This window comes from Drosophila busckii, chromosome 2L (assembly GCF_011750605.1).
Source record: "Drosophila busckii strain San Diego stock center, stock number 13000-0081.31 chromosome 2L, ASM1175060v1, whole genome shotgun sequence".
In the NCBI taxonomy this organism is placed as follows: domain Eukaryota; kingdom Metazoa; phylum Arthropoda; class Insecta; order Diptera; family Drosophilidae; genus Drosophila; species Drosophila busckii.
In genome coordinates this window covers 10,153,700-10,174,686 of record NC_046604.1, presented here as the reverse complement: position 1 = coordinate 10,174,686, position 20,987 = coordinate 10,153,700, and the positions used below count along the sequence as shown (strand labels likewise).

General features: G+C 36.1%; 1 protein-coding gene across 8 annotated transcripts in view; it reads right to left on the bottom strand.

The window, feature by feature from the left end:
* The window catches only part of LOC108595477 (fasciclin-3), a 69,664-nt gene extending 49,532 nt beyond the window's left edge, over nt 1-20,132 (bottom strand). For all 8 annotated transcript variants that reach the window (XM_033294199.1, XM_033294209.1, XM_033294246.1 and 5 more), the window contains exon 1: nt 19,167-20,132. In XM_033294199.1, the coding sequence (XP_033150090.1) occupies nt 19,167-19,209 (43 nt within the window). In that variant the 5' untranslated portion in view covers nt 19,210-20,132. The remainder of the gene's footprint in view (nt 1-19,166) is intronic.
* Between the last annotated feature and the right edge of the window lie 855 nt (nt 20,133-20,987).

Here is a 20,987-nt window from a genome sequence, read left to right as displayed (position 1 = left end):
AATTGACTTTGATGGGCCTTTGTGCTTTTATTAATTATGTTAATTACAAAGGAAAAGGAAAAAAATGTGAAAAACAAAAGAGAAATTATTTAAGCATTAGAGCCAAAGCATTTACAGCAAACTTGATTGTTGCATGCAACAGCAGCAGCAACAACAAACTGAGTGTAAACGATGCTACAAGTTATGCCATTTTGTGTTGGAACCCCTGCCCACCCCCTTGGGGTAGCTGCAGTTGCAGTTGGGCTAGGTTAACGTAAATCCCTTGGCAGCGCTACAAAAACTGCTGCAAAATGTTGTTAATTACGTTTTCATACACAACAACAACAACAAGAACAACAATAGTTGCTGCTGTAACTGACGGCAGCCGCAACAGTCTGTGCAAATAGTATGCACACGCTTATCGAGTTAAAAATGTAAAAAATGCACAAAAAAAGGAGTAAATGTAAAAATAGTTGAACAAAAAAAAAATGTAAAGTGCGCTTTGTTGTTGTTGCAAGCACTTGCTGCGGACAGCGGCAACAACATGCTGAAGAAGAAGCAGCACGAATGGAACACACATTCGCCATTTAATTGGTAGTTCCGCTTCCTACTATTTTTAATATCCTTTATATGTATTTTAATGCGCATTTGTCTCGCTCTCTTGTGTTTGTTGCTGCCTTCGGGCCAAATGCTTTGGACCAGACAAAGCGCCACACACACACACACACATGCAAAAGATACGTGAGATACATTCACATTCCCATTTGCAATTGCAAATTACACACAAAACATGCTCCAGAGACAGAGACAGAGAGCGAGCGGGTTCTGGCCGAGAGGTCAGCGTAGGAGTACATTTGTCCCAATGAATGCCACAAAAATGTTGCAACTAATTGCAGATAATCTTTTAGGAACATTGCAATGCAAAACGAGTGCATGAGCTCGTCTTTGTTTATTTTTATTTTAGGGTCAAAGCAACGCTTAAGCTCCAATAAACATAATAAGTAAATATGGAAATATTTTAAATGCCAATTAGAAAGGCTGAAGCTTCATTTGAATTTAATTTTGTGTTTTCAATATACGCACATATTTATTAAATAAATGTGCAAGTAATTTAGACAATATTTCAATTACTAAAAGTAGTTGTAAAATTGCTTTTAACTCTTTCTAAAGTCAATTTTGATTTCACTTATCGAATTCTTGCTGCAACTAATATAATTAAAAACACATTTATGTAAATAATAAAATATTTAAATTTAAATATTTGAATTGCATAAATTTGTCAAATGTATGCTAAATTACATTGCAAAATTTTTATCAGATTTAAATACAAATTTTAGTTGCAAACATTATAAAAAAAATTTAGAAATTTCAATTCCCATTAGTCTTAGTTGTCTAAGCTTTTTAATATATTCGCTTTAATTTAATGAAAACTTAATTTATGCTTAATTGCTAAGCAAACTGAAGACATTCACCCAAAACACATGGAAAACTTTACTTGACTTTTGTGTGCTTGCTTTGTGTTGCTCTAAAGTTGGCATTTTCCAGCAATTCATTTCTAATTGCTTGTAATTGTCTCAGGCCCCAACTGCTCGCTCAGTCGCTGGCGCAATTTGCAACAGCTGTGAGACCTAGAGACCCACAAAACTCAACTGAGCAAACAACAACAAAGGCAAAAGCAGCAACAAGATGTAGCATGTAATAGCAAATTATGTTGCAATTACAAAACCAGCACAAAAGGCAATGCTCAAAACGAAATAGAGAAAAAAATGGAAAATGTTGTGCAGAAAAAAACAGAAACAGCAACAACTAGTTAGCTAGCATATGAGAATTGTAAAGAGACACTTAGTAAAAGTTGTATTCGAGTTAAGTTCTAATTGGCAAGTGAATATTTGTTAAAAATAAATAAAGTAGAAAACTAAAAATACTTGTAAAAGCGACGCTTCAATTAGTTTTCGCCAAGTGCGACGAAAATTGCGCGTTTTTCTTGTTTTCACTAAAAGTAAATTGCAGGAAATCGTTAAGAGATCCACAATACAAAATAAACTTTAAGCAACGGTTCCACCTTGAATACACATTTAATAGGTGAGAGCTTCAAAGCGACGCCTACGCACACATAGATACACACACACGCAGACACACAGACACAAGCAAAGCCACATAGCTGCGAAAGAGCAAACAGTTTAATTTGTGTCAATTAAAATGGCGAAAGACTAAAATTTGGAGCACGAGAGTGAAGCGAAAAATACGCTGTAAAGTTTAAATTAAGAATATTATTAAAAGAAAAAAAATGTTATATAATTTTTAAGCTTATTTAGAATTAAAGCTTAAAGGCTAAACTTAATTTTAATTTATAATAGTTAGCGTAGTTCTATTAGAAAAATTAAACACTTTAATTATGTGCTGATTTTTAGGTTTTTCATTAATGATAATTAAATGATAATTTGTAAGCCAATAAATATAAATCAAACATATGTACTTATTAAAGATATATATTTCTTAAAATTAATAAAAATCTTTGATGAAGGAAATTGTTTAGTCTTTTTTATTTTTAAGTTTAATTTTGATTTAAAATTGCTTTTGTTGTAAGTTTTAACACCGTAACGAATTTATTATGAATCTACGTTATTCTTTAACGTTATTTATTTGATTTAAAGTTCAAAAGTTAAAGTTTCAAAGGGTATCATCGCATTAGTTTCAACTTGTCAGTAGCAAACTGTTGATTGCCATTTAATCAAAGCCCACAGCTATTTAGCAATTGAATTTTGGCATTGATGTTGACATAAACACACTGTTTATTTGTATCTGTGTGTGTGTGTGTGTGTTGGTCAAAGTGAAACCCTATGACCTCATGCTGATTTTTGTTGCTATGTCAACGCCTTTGATTGCTCAACAGCAACGCCCCCGAGTCAAGTCAAGTTCGCTCTGCCCTTTACTATTAAAAATAATTATATATATTTTTTTAGCAGAATTTTCTTTCCCCTTGGCCTTATAATTTATGCAACTTTTTTAGTTGGCCTTTCCACATAATTATTAACTTGCTAACATAATGTTATTGTTTGCTTACTTTTTACAGCTATTTATGCAAATTGTTAGCTAAAGCTGATTTTGAATTAAAGCGTGCAGCTTAAAACATATTTCAAGTATTGAAAATTGATTGAAGTGCTTTTGTTATAAAAATATTTGAACCCATTTCAATCAACGCGCTGTCAAAGCAGAGCGGAAATATTTTATAAACATTTGAAAAGGCAGCTCAACTCAACTGAACTCAACTCTTGTAGTTACAATTAGAGTAAGCAAAGCATAAATATTAAAGGGAAATTAAATTGAACTGCCAGCTGAGCCGGCGCTATTGTTGCAAGTCGCTTATTGTGGGCGTTGCATGTTTCTTGTCAGTCGTCAACATTGATGGGTAAACAATGCGCACACAGCTATGCAGCGGGACAGACGACACAGAAGATGCATAAACAAAATGTGCAGCAGAGAAAAATGAAGCAGCGGCAACTTGCAACTGCCACTTGCATTACAAAATGAAACATGCCAGACGTCGATGCGATGCGAACGATTCCGGCAGATACAGAACGGAACTGTAAACTGACGATGCAGTTGACGCCGTGATAAGCGCTGACTCGTTGTGCATGTGTGGCATGCCACATATTGTACAATTGTCACTTACAAAACGCCCCCAACTCTCGCTCGCTCGCTCACTTGAGCTTGCAGCAAAAATGCGCAACAAGACTAATTAGTGCAACATAAAATTTTTGAGGCAATAACTAGTCAAGAGATATTCAAGCTTATGTACGTAAGAATTTTTCTGCTGCCAAGAGCACTCGCTCAACAGTCGAGAGTTAAGTCAAGTGGATGAGTTGTAAGCTTGCTGCCAAGTGGCATGCCTCAAAAATGTGCTACGCCCCCAGCCCTGGGGGCTGTAGTGGCAATCAATAAATATTTTGCTTCAAATTAAGCAGAAGCAGCAAGCAGAGCAGAGTAGAGAAAAAAATCAAATCAAAATACATATAATGAAGAGTAATGAGCACAAAGGGCTGCTGCCAAAGGCGGTAAACAAATTGAATAGCAATGCCAGCTGCCAACTGACTGACTGTCTGACTGTCTGTCTGACTGACTGACTGAATGTCTGTTTGTCTGTTTTTGTCGCTGTAAAGTGTGTGGCATGTTTATACTTCAAGCAGCTTAACAGCGGCGGCAGCAACTGCCACACAGTTGGAGCTGCTTGCCATGTGGGTGTCAGTCCCTTTGCCTGCCCTCGGATTTATAATGAATAACTGCTGGCAAATAAATTGAAAAAATATTCGCTGCTTACAACATTTTACTTGACGCAATATTTGTGCTAGAGCTTTAAGCATTACATGCTGATTAGAGTTCAAATCGAATCAATTCAAAGCACAACCATTGACCACGAACATGCAACAGCAGCAGCAGCAGCAACAGTGGCAGCAGCAGCGGCTTTAGACATATTTCAATTGTGCTGTGTGTTTGATGTTTATGTGATTTTAATAGGAAATAAAAATGAAATCATGTGTGCAACAGATTGCGGCAGATTTTGTAGCCACAAAACCGAACTGACCGAACTGACCGAACTGGACTGGAGTGGACAGGCAGGCAGGCATAACAATAATATCAATACCTATTCTAAATCGTTGCACAATTTCTGTCGCATTTATTTTTTGTATGTATATCTAACAGATTTTTGTGGATTTCGTTGGCGCCACGAAACATTTGATTTCATTTGGTTTTTTCGGTTATGGCCATGGCAAGTCAATTGATGTTGCTGCCGCTGCTACTGTCGCAACCACAATTTGTGTATCGCCTGCAATTCAATTAGTTGACTTTTGCTAAATTTATTTTGTATGCAATTGCATTCAATTGTTTGCAGAGCTCGCCTTTAAATTGGGTTTGTACCGCCTAAAATTTTGAGCTTATACGCCCCGTGCGCCAGCCCAACCAATTACAAAACTGAACCAAATCATTGCCCATATCAAAGTAAAACTGCTGGGTGGGGCGGGGGGTGTTCAAACGTACGTACGCCAAAAGCAAAATGTGAAAAAAGTGCACGAAAATAAAGCAGAGAAGCGCATATCGAAGTTTAGATGCGCTACTATTTTTACTACTATTTTGAATTTCAACTACTCTTTGAAAAAAGTACTATAGCAATCGTTACTACAAATTATTTTGCACTTTCACTCATTTGTAGTCATAAACTTAATATAATATTTTTGAATAAATGCAATTTTACTCTACAATTTAGCGATTGGTGTTTATTGTTGAGTTCACTAGTGATTAGTTGTTAGATATTGGTGAATCCCCTAGGGATTAGTATGTGGTGCATATTGGTGAATTCAATTGTAGTTAATTTATTGTGAATATTGCTGCAAATGATTATTAATTTAAGTGAAATGGTAACCGCCTAGGGCACTACCAATTTAATTTCACCAATGTTTTGTATGGGTGGCAACCGTTGGAGTAACCAAAGTTGGTGATTGATAATTGTTGAAGTAACTTAAGTTCATCAGATAGCATTTAATTGAATACTTGTTTACTAAATCTACATTTAGTAATAAACTACCTTTTACGCCTACTACTAATATTCAATAATAATGCTGCTATTTGTACTAGAGCAACTAAACTACTTTTTACGCCTACTACTACCATTTGTTAATAATGCTACTACCAAAGTACCACTTTCTGCTTTTTATACTACTAAAGTACATTTAGCTTACACTACTAAACTACTTATTACGCCCACTACTATTTGATAATAATGCTACTACAAACTTGCAGTTTAGTAGAGAATATTAGTTCTATTTATACTACTACTACTACCAAAGTACCACTTGCTGCTATTAATACTACTAAAGTACATTTAGCTGCCGCTACTTAACTACACTTTACGCCTGCTACTACTATTTCTTTGTAATTACTTGCAGCTACTGAGCTCTTAATTAGCTTAGTTAATAATAGTACAGCTGCTACTACCAAAATGTTATTTATACATTTCATTGTTCATTCAAGTATCTTTTGGTCTGCCTGCATTAATGCCAAGCATACTCTATCTCTATCTGCAATTGCAGGTATACGGGCGAAAAAAAAAAAGAAAAAAACATTTGTAACAAAACGAAAACAAAAGGCGGAAAACAATTTGACGGCTCGGTGCGGCACGGCACCGCCTCGCAACCACATTCAAGCAGTTCAAGTGAGGCCAATGACATTTGTATGTGTGCGTGTGTGTGTGTGTGTGGTGCAATTCGATTTTGTTGCCATTGATTGCAGTTGATGGTAATCGGATTGCAATTGGGACTCTGCACTTGTTAGAACAAACCGCTGGGTATGGGCAAAACTCTTGTGGCCCATTGTGTGGTGCTGCTTATATTTTTTCTAGCTTGGTGTTAATTGCCTGCAAGGGATTTCCTGTTAATGAAAGCAATTTTCAAGGTGTTTACCGTTAATGTAAACAAACAGCGAGTTTGAAGACACTTTTTCCGAGTTTTCCAGCCAAGCCAATGGCCCCGCCGCATATGTTTAGCTTTAATTATGCACGCATAATTGTTATTGTTGTTCTTTCACACACACACACGCACACGTAGCGGGTTACGCACTTTTGTTTACATTGCATTTGGGTCTGCGCGCTGAAGCAATTTGAGGCCCAACGCCAAAGTAAACAAATGCAGCGAGAGCAGCGCTGCGTGTTCCATTCCCAAGCGTTCCAGCCTAAGGGCAGCTGTCAACAGGCTGCTTCAACATTTGAAGCTGTCAAGCAATCAGCGAAGAAAAGCGCAGCAACAATAACAAAAAAGAAAAAGATTTTGTAACAAATCACAAAATGCAGCCAAGCGCAGCGCCAAACAAAATAATAACAATTTCTGCTGCTGCTTCTTTTGTTTACAACTTAGCTTCCGTTGTATGGCGTTCGAGTGTTGGAAATTGTTTAACGCACCTTTTTGTTTATACACACAAAAGAGCGTTGACAAAACAAAAACACACAAAAAATCATATTTTTTTCACAACTTTCTTTTTACTTCACCATCTCTCTCGGCTTGGCTATTTTTGAGTGGGGCTGGCTGCTCTTAATTGCTGTGACTTTCAGTCGGTATTTCGTCTTTTGAAACTGACAACAATGCACGCCCCACTCCACCGCCGCCCTGTTAACCCAGGTGATAATTCTTTTTTAATAGTTTTCCGGTAGCGCACCGACAAGTGACATTTATAGTCTCGTGTGGCTCCGTTGCGTGCCACGCTCAGCAGGAAATTTCAAGAAGATTTGTGAGTTCGATACAAATAAATTCAGTCTTTTGACATTGCTTACGTGTCTGATTTTCAATTTTTCGTAGCTTACCTGCAACGAGTAAAAAGAAAAGTAAAATTAGCAAGAAATTCATTAATTTATTTATTGCCTAAAAATATTTCAATACAAAACTTTTGCTTGCAGTTTGCTGCGTCTATTCAAAATGCACTTTAAGCTTAAGCTAATACTGCAAGCGTCTAAGCCTTTAAGCCAGTAAGCCACGCTTAAATATTTAATAAAATGTTGTGGGAAAACAAAGACTTAGCTTAGTGCTCACACTATTAATTACCAGATTTCGTGGCAATTCACGCAACTCATTAACATTAGCTAAGCAAACAGCGCGACTCACACACAAGCTGCCGCACACTTTATGGCTGCCGCATCGTGTTGCAAGTGCTGCCCAAAAATACTGTAAATACTGCGCGTGTTGCAGCCAACGCGTCATAAGTTGCTCATTTGAATTTTCACTTTAATTTAGAAATACACAAATTGCTGTAAGCAAGCGCGTCTCACTCACTCGCTGATTCATGTTCAATTAGTGCAATTGAGCCACGGGCGGGGCCACGGACGTATTTATGACTGGAGCTCTCATAAACGGGGGTACGGGCACTTTAAATTCGAATGAATGAGTCAGCTATCGAATTCGTGTGAGTGGAAATGCTTCATTCACAAATTTCAATGTCAGCAGCAATTATCAAACGCAAGCAATTGCAAAAGCCACAACAACAACAGCAACATCAACAATAACTGCAACAACAATAATCAAACGCAAATGCAACAGCAAGTAAAACTGCAACAACCACAATTACAAATCAACAATTACAACCACAACAATTACAACAACTAAGACAACAAGCAAATAATGCCAAAGCCACTACAACAACTATAAAAATTCAACAACAAAAATTACTTCAACAGCAATAACTACAACAACAACAATTACAACTACAATAATATGTATAAATTACAACAACACGAATCATCAACGACAACTAAAACTACAACAATAAATACATTACAACAATATTAACAAAAACTACAACAATTCCAAGAGCAAATACAACAATAAGCACAAAAACACCAACTACAACAACAATAACAACAACACCAACTACAACTACAATTGCAACAACTACAAAAACACCAACTACAACAACAAGTACAAAAAAACCAACTACAACAGCAATTAAAACAATAACTATAACTACAACAGCAATAACTACAACAACAACAATTACAACCAAAATAATACGAATTACAACAACAACAATAACTACAACTACATTAATGACTACAACAACATCAACCAAACTAAAATTACAACAATAAATTTATTTGAACATTACAACAATAATAACAACAACTACAGAAACAATTGCAACATCACCAAGTACATCAATACGTATAAAAACACCAACTACAACAACAATTACAACAACAATAACTACAACAAAAATAACTACAGCAAGTATATCAACAACAACAATTACAACAACAATAAATACAGCAGCAAGTACTACACATCAGCAATTTCAACAACAATAACTACAACCACAGCTACAAAGGCAATAACTACAACAACCATAACAGCAATTTGATTACACCAACAACTATTACAACAACAATAATTACAACAACAACAACAAGAACTACAACAATAAGTACAACAACAACTCCACTTACAACAACAATTACAACAACTACATCAACAAAACACAATTTGTTGTTATCAAATGAAAATTACTGCCAACTGCAAACTATGCCTTTTGGCATATTTAAATCGCTGGTGTTTGTGTTTGTGTGTGTGTGTGTGCGTTTATTTCTATTGCTCAGTGCATTGCGCAATTTGCATGCGGTTGCAATTAAAGCGGCAGCGATTATTACTTGAAAACCGCTAATTTAACGACGACGAAAAGTGCCCAACAGGCCACAAAGTCGACCCACATTTTCAGCTGTTGCTGCTGCTGCTGCTAACGACCGCAGCGACTGGCGCTTGTATTTTGGCCAGTTGTTGTTGCTGCTGCTGCTGCTTTAACTGAGACTGCGAGCATGAGAAACTGCGCCGGAATGGGCGTGACAGTTTTGAGTAGAAAAGCTGAGGAAAAGCCAAAAATGCTAAGCCACAGTCACTGGCAGAGCCACTTGAGTTGAGCTCAAGTCGCTTTTATATGGTTAATGGCCAAAATGTTAAATTGGATGCCATGTGCGCTTGTTGCTGCTTTTTTTTTATTGCTGACAAAAAGGTTTTACTTGACCCACTCAAGTGGGCAGAGCTGAGCGTCTAAAGTGGGTCGGCAACAGTTACGGTTCTAGTCGCTTGTTGTTGTTGTTGTTGCTGACGCATTGCAGCAAGCCTAAGTGCAACCAAATCGAATTTAGTAACTTTGAGGGCGCAGCTTGCGCACTTGCCTCTCACTTTTCTTGGGGATTTCAAAGTTAGTTAACGCGTTCAAAGTCGTTAAGATGTTTGTTTGTTTGTTTCGTCTGCTTGTTTGCTTTGCTTTGCTTGTATTAGTGTGTGTGCAACTTTTGGCGCGTACATAAATAAATAAATAAAATAAATAAATAAAAAATATTTTAATATATTTTAAAAAATATTTTTTAAGCCTCAGCTGCAAGTTTTAATTATTTTGATAACTTTTAGTTACTTAAGTATTTTATTAAACATTTTTTGAAGCTCATTTCTTCAGAATTTACTATTTTTGCATATGATAATTTATGTTTCTTCATATTGGGCCTTGACTTCGCTTTAATATATTTGCTATATCCCTCTGTGTATTCAGTTTGCTGCTTCCAAGAATTTCCAAAGTCCACTTGTCATAGGTCTAGACATTTGTAAACATTGCTACAGTTATTTAATGTTATTTTAAGAACTCAAGTGGTCCAGGCTAGATAATCTCTACTATAGAATCAAAATAAATTCAGCCACTGTTAGTTAAAATTTTGAATGCACAATTTAGGCATTTAAATTATTTCTAATTTTAGCAATCCAAATGAAAAGTTATTTTCAGTATTAGACCGTTGCTATTTATATGCAAGAAGAAGAAGAAGATTTCCAGCTATAGACCAGCCAGAGCTTATCAATTAGAATCAATTAAACATATTCTCCAACTCTATTCCAGCTGAGGAGACTGTAAAATTTAATCGCCTGCTACTATATTTTAGCAACTAATTAAACTAAATACCAACACTTCATTAAGTTTCAATTATGTCAACCACATTCCATTTAGCAGGCTACAGCACATTGTATTTTGCTTTAGTTAATTTGTAGCACAATACAGACTGTTTAGTTTTTTTTTGTTTAAAACAATGCATTTTCATAATTTGATTATCAGAAGCATTTGCAATCATTCGATTGCATATGGATAATTTATTTTAATTACACTTTCATATATATTTATCATTGCAACTAAACTAATCGAAAACAAAATCAAAATTCTAATTGCATGCCATAAATTAGTTCTAATTAATAAATTGCATTAGTGTCAATGCGGGGCTTGCAGCAATTGTTTTAAAAATGCGAACAAAAATATGCGCGTAAACATTTTAATTGCACAAAATTTGTTGTTTGTTTGTATTGTTTGCATAATTGTGGTTGTTTATTTACCTTCATTTTATTATATTATTTTTAATTGTAACAATTGCGAAATAAAATTAAAACTATTGCAAACAAAAAACAAAAACATAAATAACTGCAGCTCTGACCATATCTGTAGCTGTATCTGCATCTGTGACTTGTAACTTTGACTGGAGTTTGCTGTTTGGGTCTCTGGGCTGGCCAAGGTGAAAGTTTTTGTGTGCTTTGTATTTTTGATTGTTGCTCTGGCAGTTGTAAAAGTCTTTTTATGCTTGTTGTTCTTGCTGGGGCGCATGTTAATTTTCGAGCTGTTCATTGCTTAATTTAATGCGGAAATTAGTGAGATGAAAGCCAGAGAATATGAGAATATGCATAAAGCAGTTTTTAAATGCGATTCTACGAAGTGAAAGTGGCCGCAGTGAAGGGCGTTGAAAATGAAAATGAAAACGAAATTGTGAGTTGTGATTAAATTGTTGGTGTAGTAGTTTTTATTGTTGAGCTACTACAAATTGTTGGTGTAATTGTTGGTGTTGTGATTTTCGTTGTAATTATTGTTGTTAATGCAGAGAGTGCCGCTTGATAAGCTTGAAATTGAAAGTCGGAACTATAATTTGAGCCCGATGTACGTGCGGATTGTCTAAAGATTGAGAGATTGGAGTTTAATTAACAGGATTAACGCCTTTCATTTGTTGTGCTCATTTCCTAGTCACGCTAATGCGATCTATCATTTAGCCACGCCCCAAGTAGTAGTAGTAATAGCTGAACTTTTATTTAACAATTTGCTGAGCAGTCAGCAACAAATTCTAATGCTGATAAAATGCTACGCAACGCGTTCGCATTGATAAGGCAGAAGCAAATACTTGGCTGTGTGTGGCCTTTAAAATATGCGTTATGCGATAAGTTAACTTGGCTGAGACAACTTCAAGCTTTTAATGCTGGCAAAAGCTAAATAAATATAAAAAAAAAGGCAGCAAAAAACGACATAAAACGCCATAAAGTGAAAAACTTTCTTGCCTGACTCACGCACTCGTTCACTTAGAAAGTAATTACAAGAAGAAAAAAAAGAAATAAATATATAAAAGCTACAGCTAGTAAACAAAAGTCTATGCTAGGCAAACTTTCTCACACTCGTTGTGCGTGCAACGTGAAATTTATTTAAATTTAATTTGAAATTCTACTCTTTACTTGGCTTATTCTTTGGGCTTTCATTTCATAAGCCAGCCAAGCCAGTTGGCCAAAGCTTGTTGGTCACGCACAACATAAAAAGCGTTTCAAAGTCGCTTTTAACGATTTTTATGTTGAATTGTTGTAATGGGTAAAGATTAGCAAAGAGTTGCGCGCCCAAAAATGAAAATAAAAATTAAGTTAAATCAATTGCACATTAAGCGAATGTTTCATTGCAGTTTTTCCAACAGGCTTTTCAATTAACAGTTTGGCACTTCAAATTAACTACGAGCATTCCCCAAGCTCAGGCACTTCAAATTGACTTCATTATGTGCTATGCATAGCTCCTGTTTCAAGCTCTCAATATTTAAGCAATTGCAAAATGTCGAGAGCACGTTAATATGCTCACATCAATCCTAATCACGAGCGAGAGAGCTGAGAGCTGAGAGCTGTCAGAGCTAGCAGACATTGCTGCTAATGAACAACTGTAGCCAATAAATGTGTGAAGCAAGTTGCAGTTAACCGGACTGGGCAGGGCTGGGCTGACAACTGTTTTGTCGCACGAATCTGAGCACATTTATCAAATTAAACATTGTGGTCCAGTTTCAGAGCCCGAACGAGGCGCGTGCACCCAGCAGAGTTGCAGTGATTGTACATGCAACACCCTTAGAGATTGTTAAATTGTGAATTTTGCTTTGGCCACAAGCAACACAATTGACGCATAACGAGCGACTGTCATGCCAGACACAAAATTGCCAACGTTGCTTTAATTGCCACACAAACAAGCGATGAGCAATTTAGACAGCAGACTTCGAGTCTAAACTCAAGTGTTGGTTTTATTATTAACAGCTTAGCTGCTGCTGCTGCTGGTTAACAAAGGTATATACAATATAGAAAAATTTTACAGCTGGCGTAGCTGTCCAAACTGTCGAAACTTACAAATTAACTCCCAGCTGGTTGCTGCTGCAGTTTTCCAGAAAAAACAAAAATCTTACACAGCAGCAGCAGCAGTTGAAAAAGTTGTACAAATACAAACAACATCAACAATAGCAGCAGAAAAATACAAATAATTAGCTAGCAGCTATCTCGCTCTAGTGCCAACACCCATTGAATAAATAAAAACAAGTATACCACAAAAAGAAATAAAAATAAAAACATTAGAGAACTGAAGCAATAATGTGGAACAACAAAAGTAACAGCAATAATAACAGTTAAAAATATTAAACTCACACACACATACGCAGTGCGCATGTGTGCGTGTTTTTTGGCTTTTACGCTTCACAGAGAGCGAGAGCAACAAACCAGGCTAAGAGCAAAACAAAACTGCATAGAAATGTTGAGAAATAATAGCAGACACATGTATATATATATATATTTATACAAGTATGTGTGCATAATGGTAGCCTGAGCTCTAAAAGAATGGAAACCGGTTAGTGAGCAACCAACTTAAGCCACAAACAGCGTCGATTCTCCGCTCTCTCTCAAAGTTTAGCATTTAGATATGAACAAGATAGCAGCTGCGCTTTGTGGGGCTTTAGTCAACATGTGCTTGGTATATATATAAAAAAGATATATAAGCATATAAGCATATAAATATGTGAAGCTCGAAGCTCTATGGGCTGTGGCTGCGGCTGCGGCTGTTGCCGAGTCTTTGAACTTTGAGCTAAACTGATCTTGACTGCGCCCAAGTCTCATAACTACTGCGCCCTGGCAACAGTGAACGATGTACAGTGAACACTAATGGCAGTTAATGAACGTTGTCTGCTGCTTTGTGGTTAATCATAGAGCATGCAAATGCTTAAATTTCATTTTGTTGTAAACTTGCTTATTGGCATATATAATTAAAATAACTCTTTGAGTTGTTCTTCTACCGATCATTACAACGCGCCCTGTTCCATTTTCAATGTTTCACATAAGTTTATAAAATAAGACTGGGATAGGTTATTAAATTTGAATTTCTTATTGTTAACTAATTGTTACTTATATATGCAAATAGTAAATATATTTGAGCTAACGACATAAATTAAATATTATATATATAAAATACATAATTTTTATAGCTATTATGCAATCCTTAAGTATTACAAGCAATTAAATAATTGTAATTAAAAATATATAAAAATTACTGCTGCACATAAATATTTATAAATAACCCGTCTACACTGTGCGTAATTTACTGTTTGAGTTTTATGCTGATTAAAAATAATAAAAAAAATCTTTGATAAGCATGTGAGCAATAAAAAGTATTAATCAAAAATATTGATTATGCTCTGAGGCAGTTATAAAATTAATCAAAATTAATAATTAAAATTTAAAAAAAATAACGTAAAAAATTGGAACTTCATTATCATTCATTTTTATAACAGAATTGATAATGATTCATTTACTTTTTATATCATTAATATTGTAAATTCGTTTGCTTTCTCTTTCATTTTGCCATGTGGCATTTGCACATTAATTAATGCAACAATTGTTTAAATATTATATTAAAATATAATAACTTTTGCAGCTTAACTTTGATGACTTCTCTGCGTGCTGCATTCACTTTGTGTGTGTGTGTGTGTGTGTGATAACATCTGGGATTAAAGTTGGTTGGCTGAACGATTTGCAAAGTGTGTTGCAGTTGCAATGTGGCATGTAATTATGAAGAGCAGCAGCAGCAGCACGTGGATTATATCCAATTATTTTATACTAAATATTGCAATTCTAAGCTGCACGATGAATGGAACATTGTATGATTGTTTATATATAGTAAAGCGCTTGTGTATGAAAATTTAATTAAAACAGCACATTTGATACATATAGACATGCCACACACGCACACAACGTCAAACGTGCTATATGCTTATGATTATTTAATGACAACATTATATTATAAACTCGGCTAAGTCATGTCAGCAAAATAATGGAAATATTATTTTTGCTATTGATTAAAACTTAATCAAACTGTCTAGTTTGAGGTTGATTTGAATTCAATTAAAAAACAAATCATACAAAACAATTTATGGCAAAGATAATACGAGGAAATGCAATAAGCGACTTTGTATGAGAAAATTTTGAATGCAGCTGCATTTGATTTGCGAGACAAATTGCATTGGCAACACACACACTAGCGTGTGTGTGTGTGTGTGTGACACACTGATTACAGTTATATTTATCAGCAGACACACATACACATGAAGCTTGTAAGTATTTCTTGATAAGAGCTTATCTAATCGCCAAAGCAGCGACCACAGCAAAATCAATATACAGTTGACTGTCAGGTGCGTGTGTCTGTATGCGTGTGTGTGTGTGTGCCCCCAAAAACTAGCATAACAAACTAACAATTATGAAAATTCCTAACTGGAGCAGCAGGTGCACATTGCGTTATCAGCAGCAGCAGCAGCAGCAACGTTGCCCCAAATCAAAGCCAAACACACACAATAACTTTGTAAATGCAACACACAATCAACAATAATTGTAAACAAAAGCAAGTAAGCAACTTGTATATGCTGTTTACATTTACAGTTATTATACGTCATCTGGCTTTGATCGAAGCTCTGCTTGCTGTTTGCCATTTTTCAATTAGTTTTAGCTATGACTAACGCAGAGAACAAAACACAAACCTCAATGACTCACGAGTCGAGCCATAAATATATCTACTCGACTCTCTAGTCATTATCAACTGCAGCAGTTGCAGTTGCATTTAAAAATAAAAGCGCGTTGCTGATTGAGTTTACAGCAAAACATTCAAGGCAAATACGATTGATATGTTCAAGTGGAAATGGCTGCTGAAGAATCCATCAGGCCAAGTCATGTATAGCAATTAAATAAACTTGCAATTAATGACGAATTGTGAGTGCAATGGCCAAATATAAATTATGCTGCTTCGCCAAATATTAAATGAATTAAATTCATTGTGGCTATAATTTGAATATTGAAGTCATGTGCTTTATTTTTATACGCACAGCAATAATTAATGCATAACGATAATATTTTTATTATATTTATGCTGCCTTAAAAATAGTACTAAGTAAGTTCCTATTCATTGTGGTTATAATTTTTATACACTTTGACATTTTTGTAAAAAATAATTAGACTAAATATTATAATCTTTGTTCCATAGCATTGTTTGTGTTGTATTAAAATTAATACTGAAAGATATATAAAAAATATAAAGTAAATATTATAAATATATTAAAAATCAAGTAAAGGACAATGGAAAACAATAAAATATTTTCTATGTATTACTATGAAATAATTATAAAATATAAAAAATATTTTTATGCGGCTCACAAAAACAAAATATAATATATAAAATAATATATTAATATAATTTCCATTGTGGCTGCCTGCTTTTATTCAAAAATTGTAATATATTTAAACAAATTTTTTAAATATTGTATATTAATTTTACTATGATAATAATAAGAAGTTGTCTGTGTAAAGTCTTAAAAATATAAATATATATTTAAAGTATTATTATATTATAGAAAATTGTTATTAGCTGACGCGCTAAACAATAAAATAAACGCTTAACTTTATTAGTTACAGCTACTGCTGATTCAAGTGAAATTGACTCATTGCTCATTTACATAATATTATTTAGTTGCTCAGTAAACTATGTCAATGAATCACTCAGTCAGCCCCACCCCCCTCCATTGCTCCTTTCATCATTAAGTATGACTTAAGAGCGAGTTTTCTATTTATGCACATCATATGCCAGTTACAACAACGAAGCCAAGTACGTGCTCGTAAGTCGAATCGATGCAAAAACTTTTGGCGCTCAGACTCGGAGCGAAAACTTTTATATAAGCTTGCAACTTGTGTCTGCTGTTGCAAGTGCAACTGTTTGTTATGCTCGCTTTGTTGCTGCCATTTTATTTAATTTGCTTGGCATACGCTTTGTCAATATGGCCAGCAACATGCCCCAAAGGCAAGCGTTGCCAATAACTTTCAAGCACATGCAAATGTAGAAAATTAGCCATTTGGCAATTTTATTCAAAATATGCCAAGACGCTGTTTAAGACGTGAAACAATTTGCCAATCAAATGAAAATCAATAGATAAGAAAAATCTTTTTTCACCAAATTCCAACGCGTATACATATATATATATATATATCTGCTGAGAATGGCAAGCAATTAAAAAGCGGAAATTGAGAAATAAGCAAAAGACAAAATAAAAAAAAAGAAATTTTAAGAACTGCAGACGCTTTTTTTTCTTTCTTTATAAGCTCAGCTGCAGGGCATATCCTAAGCCTTTGTCTTTAGAGCTAGCACCTGGACGCGCGAGCAAAAAAAAATGTTTTTTGACCAGGCCAGAAAAAGTGGCAAAGCTAAAACACAAAAGCAATGCAAAAAACGTTAACGAAACGACGTTGTTATGAATATGAATGAGTAGAGAACAGGGTCTCAGTGCTTTGTCTTTATGTGCTACATGCAATTACCATATATAGCCCCAAAAAAAAAAAAAAAAAAAAAAACTAAAGGCGACTAAGCTATGCGCTAGCATTTTAATAAAATGCAATTTTTTTTTAACACAAACTCAAACCCAATTGAGCTGCTAAACGTTTTAGCATAAGCTTAAGCTACGTATACGTAATTTCTTCGTATAAACCACATGTCGCTGTCTCTGTGCTGCCAAAATCAGCTGCCAAGTCAAATGTAGTACGAGCCGAAACATCAAAAATTTATTTTTGTACCCAACGCTCTGCCGCTTTGGCATTTTATTTATTTTATAACACACACGTACGTTTTGTATGTTGTGTGCTTGAAATTTTGTTGCACATTAAAATGCATAAGCTGTAAGCAATTTTTTGCATGTGTGACATTTGGCCACATAACTTATACGCCGCGTATGCCAAGCTCAAATTGAATGGACACTTGCACTGCAGCCCAGCAAGCATTGCGGCAGCCCATTAAACATTTATAATTGCACAAACAGCAAGAGCTAAAAAAACAAGAAGTAAAGTGCAATGGCTGCTGCCTCATGTTGCAACTGCAGCTGCTGTAACGCTCAGGATTTCAGGATCTTCTGCTTTGCATACATTTTGCAAAGCTTTTGTGGGCTCTAGCTCGACGTTTCGTTGCGCTTGTCATTTCAAAAGCAACAGCAGCAAAAAAAAATTGTGTCTATCTTAAAGTCACGTCAAGGCAGCTCTACGTCAATATAAGTTGGGTGGGTGTGTGTGTGTGTGGGTGCTGAACGAGTTGTTCATGTAATGGTAATGAGACAGCTGCTGCCGTTCAGTTCTGTTAATGTTGTTAGGCAGCAACAGCAGCAACATAAATAGCAGCAGCAGCAGCTTCTTTTAAGCTAATGAGTATGGGCTGGCATACAGCTTCTTTCACACACACACACACACACACACACATACAGCGTGAAGAGAAGAAAAAAAAAAGATGCCATTGAAGGATTTTAATTAAATAGGCTGCCAGGCGCTGGCAAGTTGTAAATTTCAGCAAGTTGCGCCCATACCCAAAAGCCTGAGACTTGAGCCTGCTGCCTTGTTTGCACACACACACACACACACACACACACACAGACAACTGAGACTGCTGTCTTTTAATTGCTAGCATGTTGTTTATATGATGAGCACCTTTATTGTAGCTTGACTAAAGAATTTTTATGCAGCGCAACAATCTTAATTTAATTTAAAATTTTGTGTGTATATTGCTTAGTCGTTGAACTTGCAGCTAGCCTAAGCTTTGGTCTTCAAGGTTCGCTAGCATGCAGCTTTTGGCCAAATTGCTTAAGCAACAGTCGAGTTACGTTAGTGTGTTTGACCTTTTAGGCGCGCTGCGAACTCTAGCCCAAAGGTCACACTGCGCTGTTCGGCACTGTTGCTAGGCTTTTGGCTCGGCTTCGTCTCTAAGCATGCGCAGTTGCCGAAAATGCCCCAAAACTAAAAAAACGCCAAATTCGCAAAAAAAAAAAAGCCACCAAAGCTTAAGCGCAGGCTGGAATGCAACTCAAGTCTATGGGACACAATGGCCTAGCTTAACTTGATTTTAGCCAATATATATTTATATATAAAAAACAAGTTTTCCATAAAAAAAAAACTCGCTGTGTATCAATCAGCGCTTAAAAATAAAACTGCCGTCTGTTCTGATATCATGCGAGACTGAGCGAGAGCGAGAGCGAGAACGAAAGAGAGTGAAGAGCTTACCTGTTAAGATGGCTGCCAGTACGACAAAAACGATCCGTGACATGTTGTGTGGTTGCTGCTGCTGCTTCTTCTTCTTCTTGCAACTTCCGTAATCCCTATATATGTGCACTTGTTGTTGTTGTTTTTTTACGTTACTTTGCCTTTGGGCAAAAGGCGCTTTTTTATTATTATGTTGCTTGGGTTTTTAGTTGTTGCTGTTACTCTCGCGCGTATTTGGCAAAGAGCTTAGTGATTTTTTGTTGTTGTTGTAACGCTTTAGCTTTTGAAGCATAAAATGTGTCGTTTTAGTTGAAGTTGCAAACTTTGTGGAGTGGGCTTCACTTTATATGGGCCACAATGGCATTTGTATGTAACGTTGATTTTTATATGTATATGTATATGTATATAATTTTATGTTAAAATTTAGTTGCTGTGTGCTGAACTTTCTTTTTATGTTTGCACTGTCAAAAACACTTGCGACTGCGACTGCGACTACGACGATAAGGAATATTAACTTTTGAGTGCTTGGCCACTTTTGTTTGTAAATAAACGCAATGGCATTTATTTAGTATGCGCGCCGAAAATTCCACTCGAAGCGAAACCAACTGACTAAACTTGAAAGACGCAAGTCCGGCTGACTAGCTAGCTGGCTGGTCAAGTTACACGCATACACACGCATAAACTAACATACACACGCACACTAACACACACACGCTGACTGAACGAACGAGCGGCAAAAACGAAATGACGTTATGAAATTGATGACGATGACGTTAAACGACGCGACGGGCCGGCAATACGCACACATACACACACGCACACGCACGCACAATGAGTGAGAGCGCAACCCAAGCGTGGGTGAGAAACGAACGAGAGCGAACGAGCCAACGTACGAAGTATACGTTAAATGATTCGTGTGTGTAGCCGACAAACGAAGTCGTGAGTTCTTTTTTTGTGCGAGAGAGAGCGTTCGAAGCGTCGAATGCAACAGTTACCAACAGACTGAGTTGTGTCTGTAGCGTTAAAGTTGCTAAGCGGGCCAAACGGCTACGCAGCTGCAGCAGCGCAGCTAACAGCTGCAGCGTTAGCAACATGTTCATTCGCAACATGTTGCGCTGTAGCTAAACAGTCACGCAGCTGCAGCTGCTGCAGCGCTAGCAACATGCTGCTGCTGCTGTTCCACTTTAGCTGCTGCTGCGACTATTGTGCATTTGATTTTTGCCTCTGCATGCAAATCTGCTTGTGTTTTTGTTTTTGTTTTTGTCTCTCCCCAGTGCATTGTTTACTTGTCGCCCGATAATCTCAAGCGACATTTGTTTGCTGCCTTTTGTGTGTGGCACACGAATAAAATGTCAATAGAACAAAACGCGGTCAGTTTTAACTCAGATTAGCAGTAACTATAGTTACAAATGCGCACACATGCATTAATTAGTTCAATTCTAAAATATGCATGCAGCATCTCTGGGGAGGCGGGTGGTGAATTAATTTTTCTAGCTGCAGCAATAATTATCAACTCTTTTTAAATTTAATCAAAGCAAGTATTTTTTTCCAGCAAACCTCTCGCATCGAATGCCCTTTGGCATTATTTTGCATATGCTCAAGCGTTGTCAGTCCATAGCCAATATACCCTGTAAATAAAAGAAGTTAAAGGCATTTAGTTTACCCACACTTCCGCGAATGTTTCGTATTTTCTGATTTAATTCTGGTGTCGCCCTGTAGAAAGTCCAAATTTTTATTCTTTATATCTTTACAACAAGAGGGAATATCATTATAATATTTAATCAGCTAATGAGTGACGAACTTTAGAATAACTTAGGATTGAAATCTCAATTTCCATAAAAA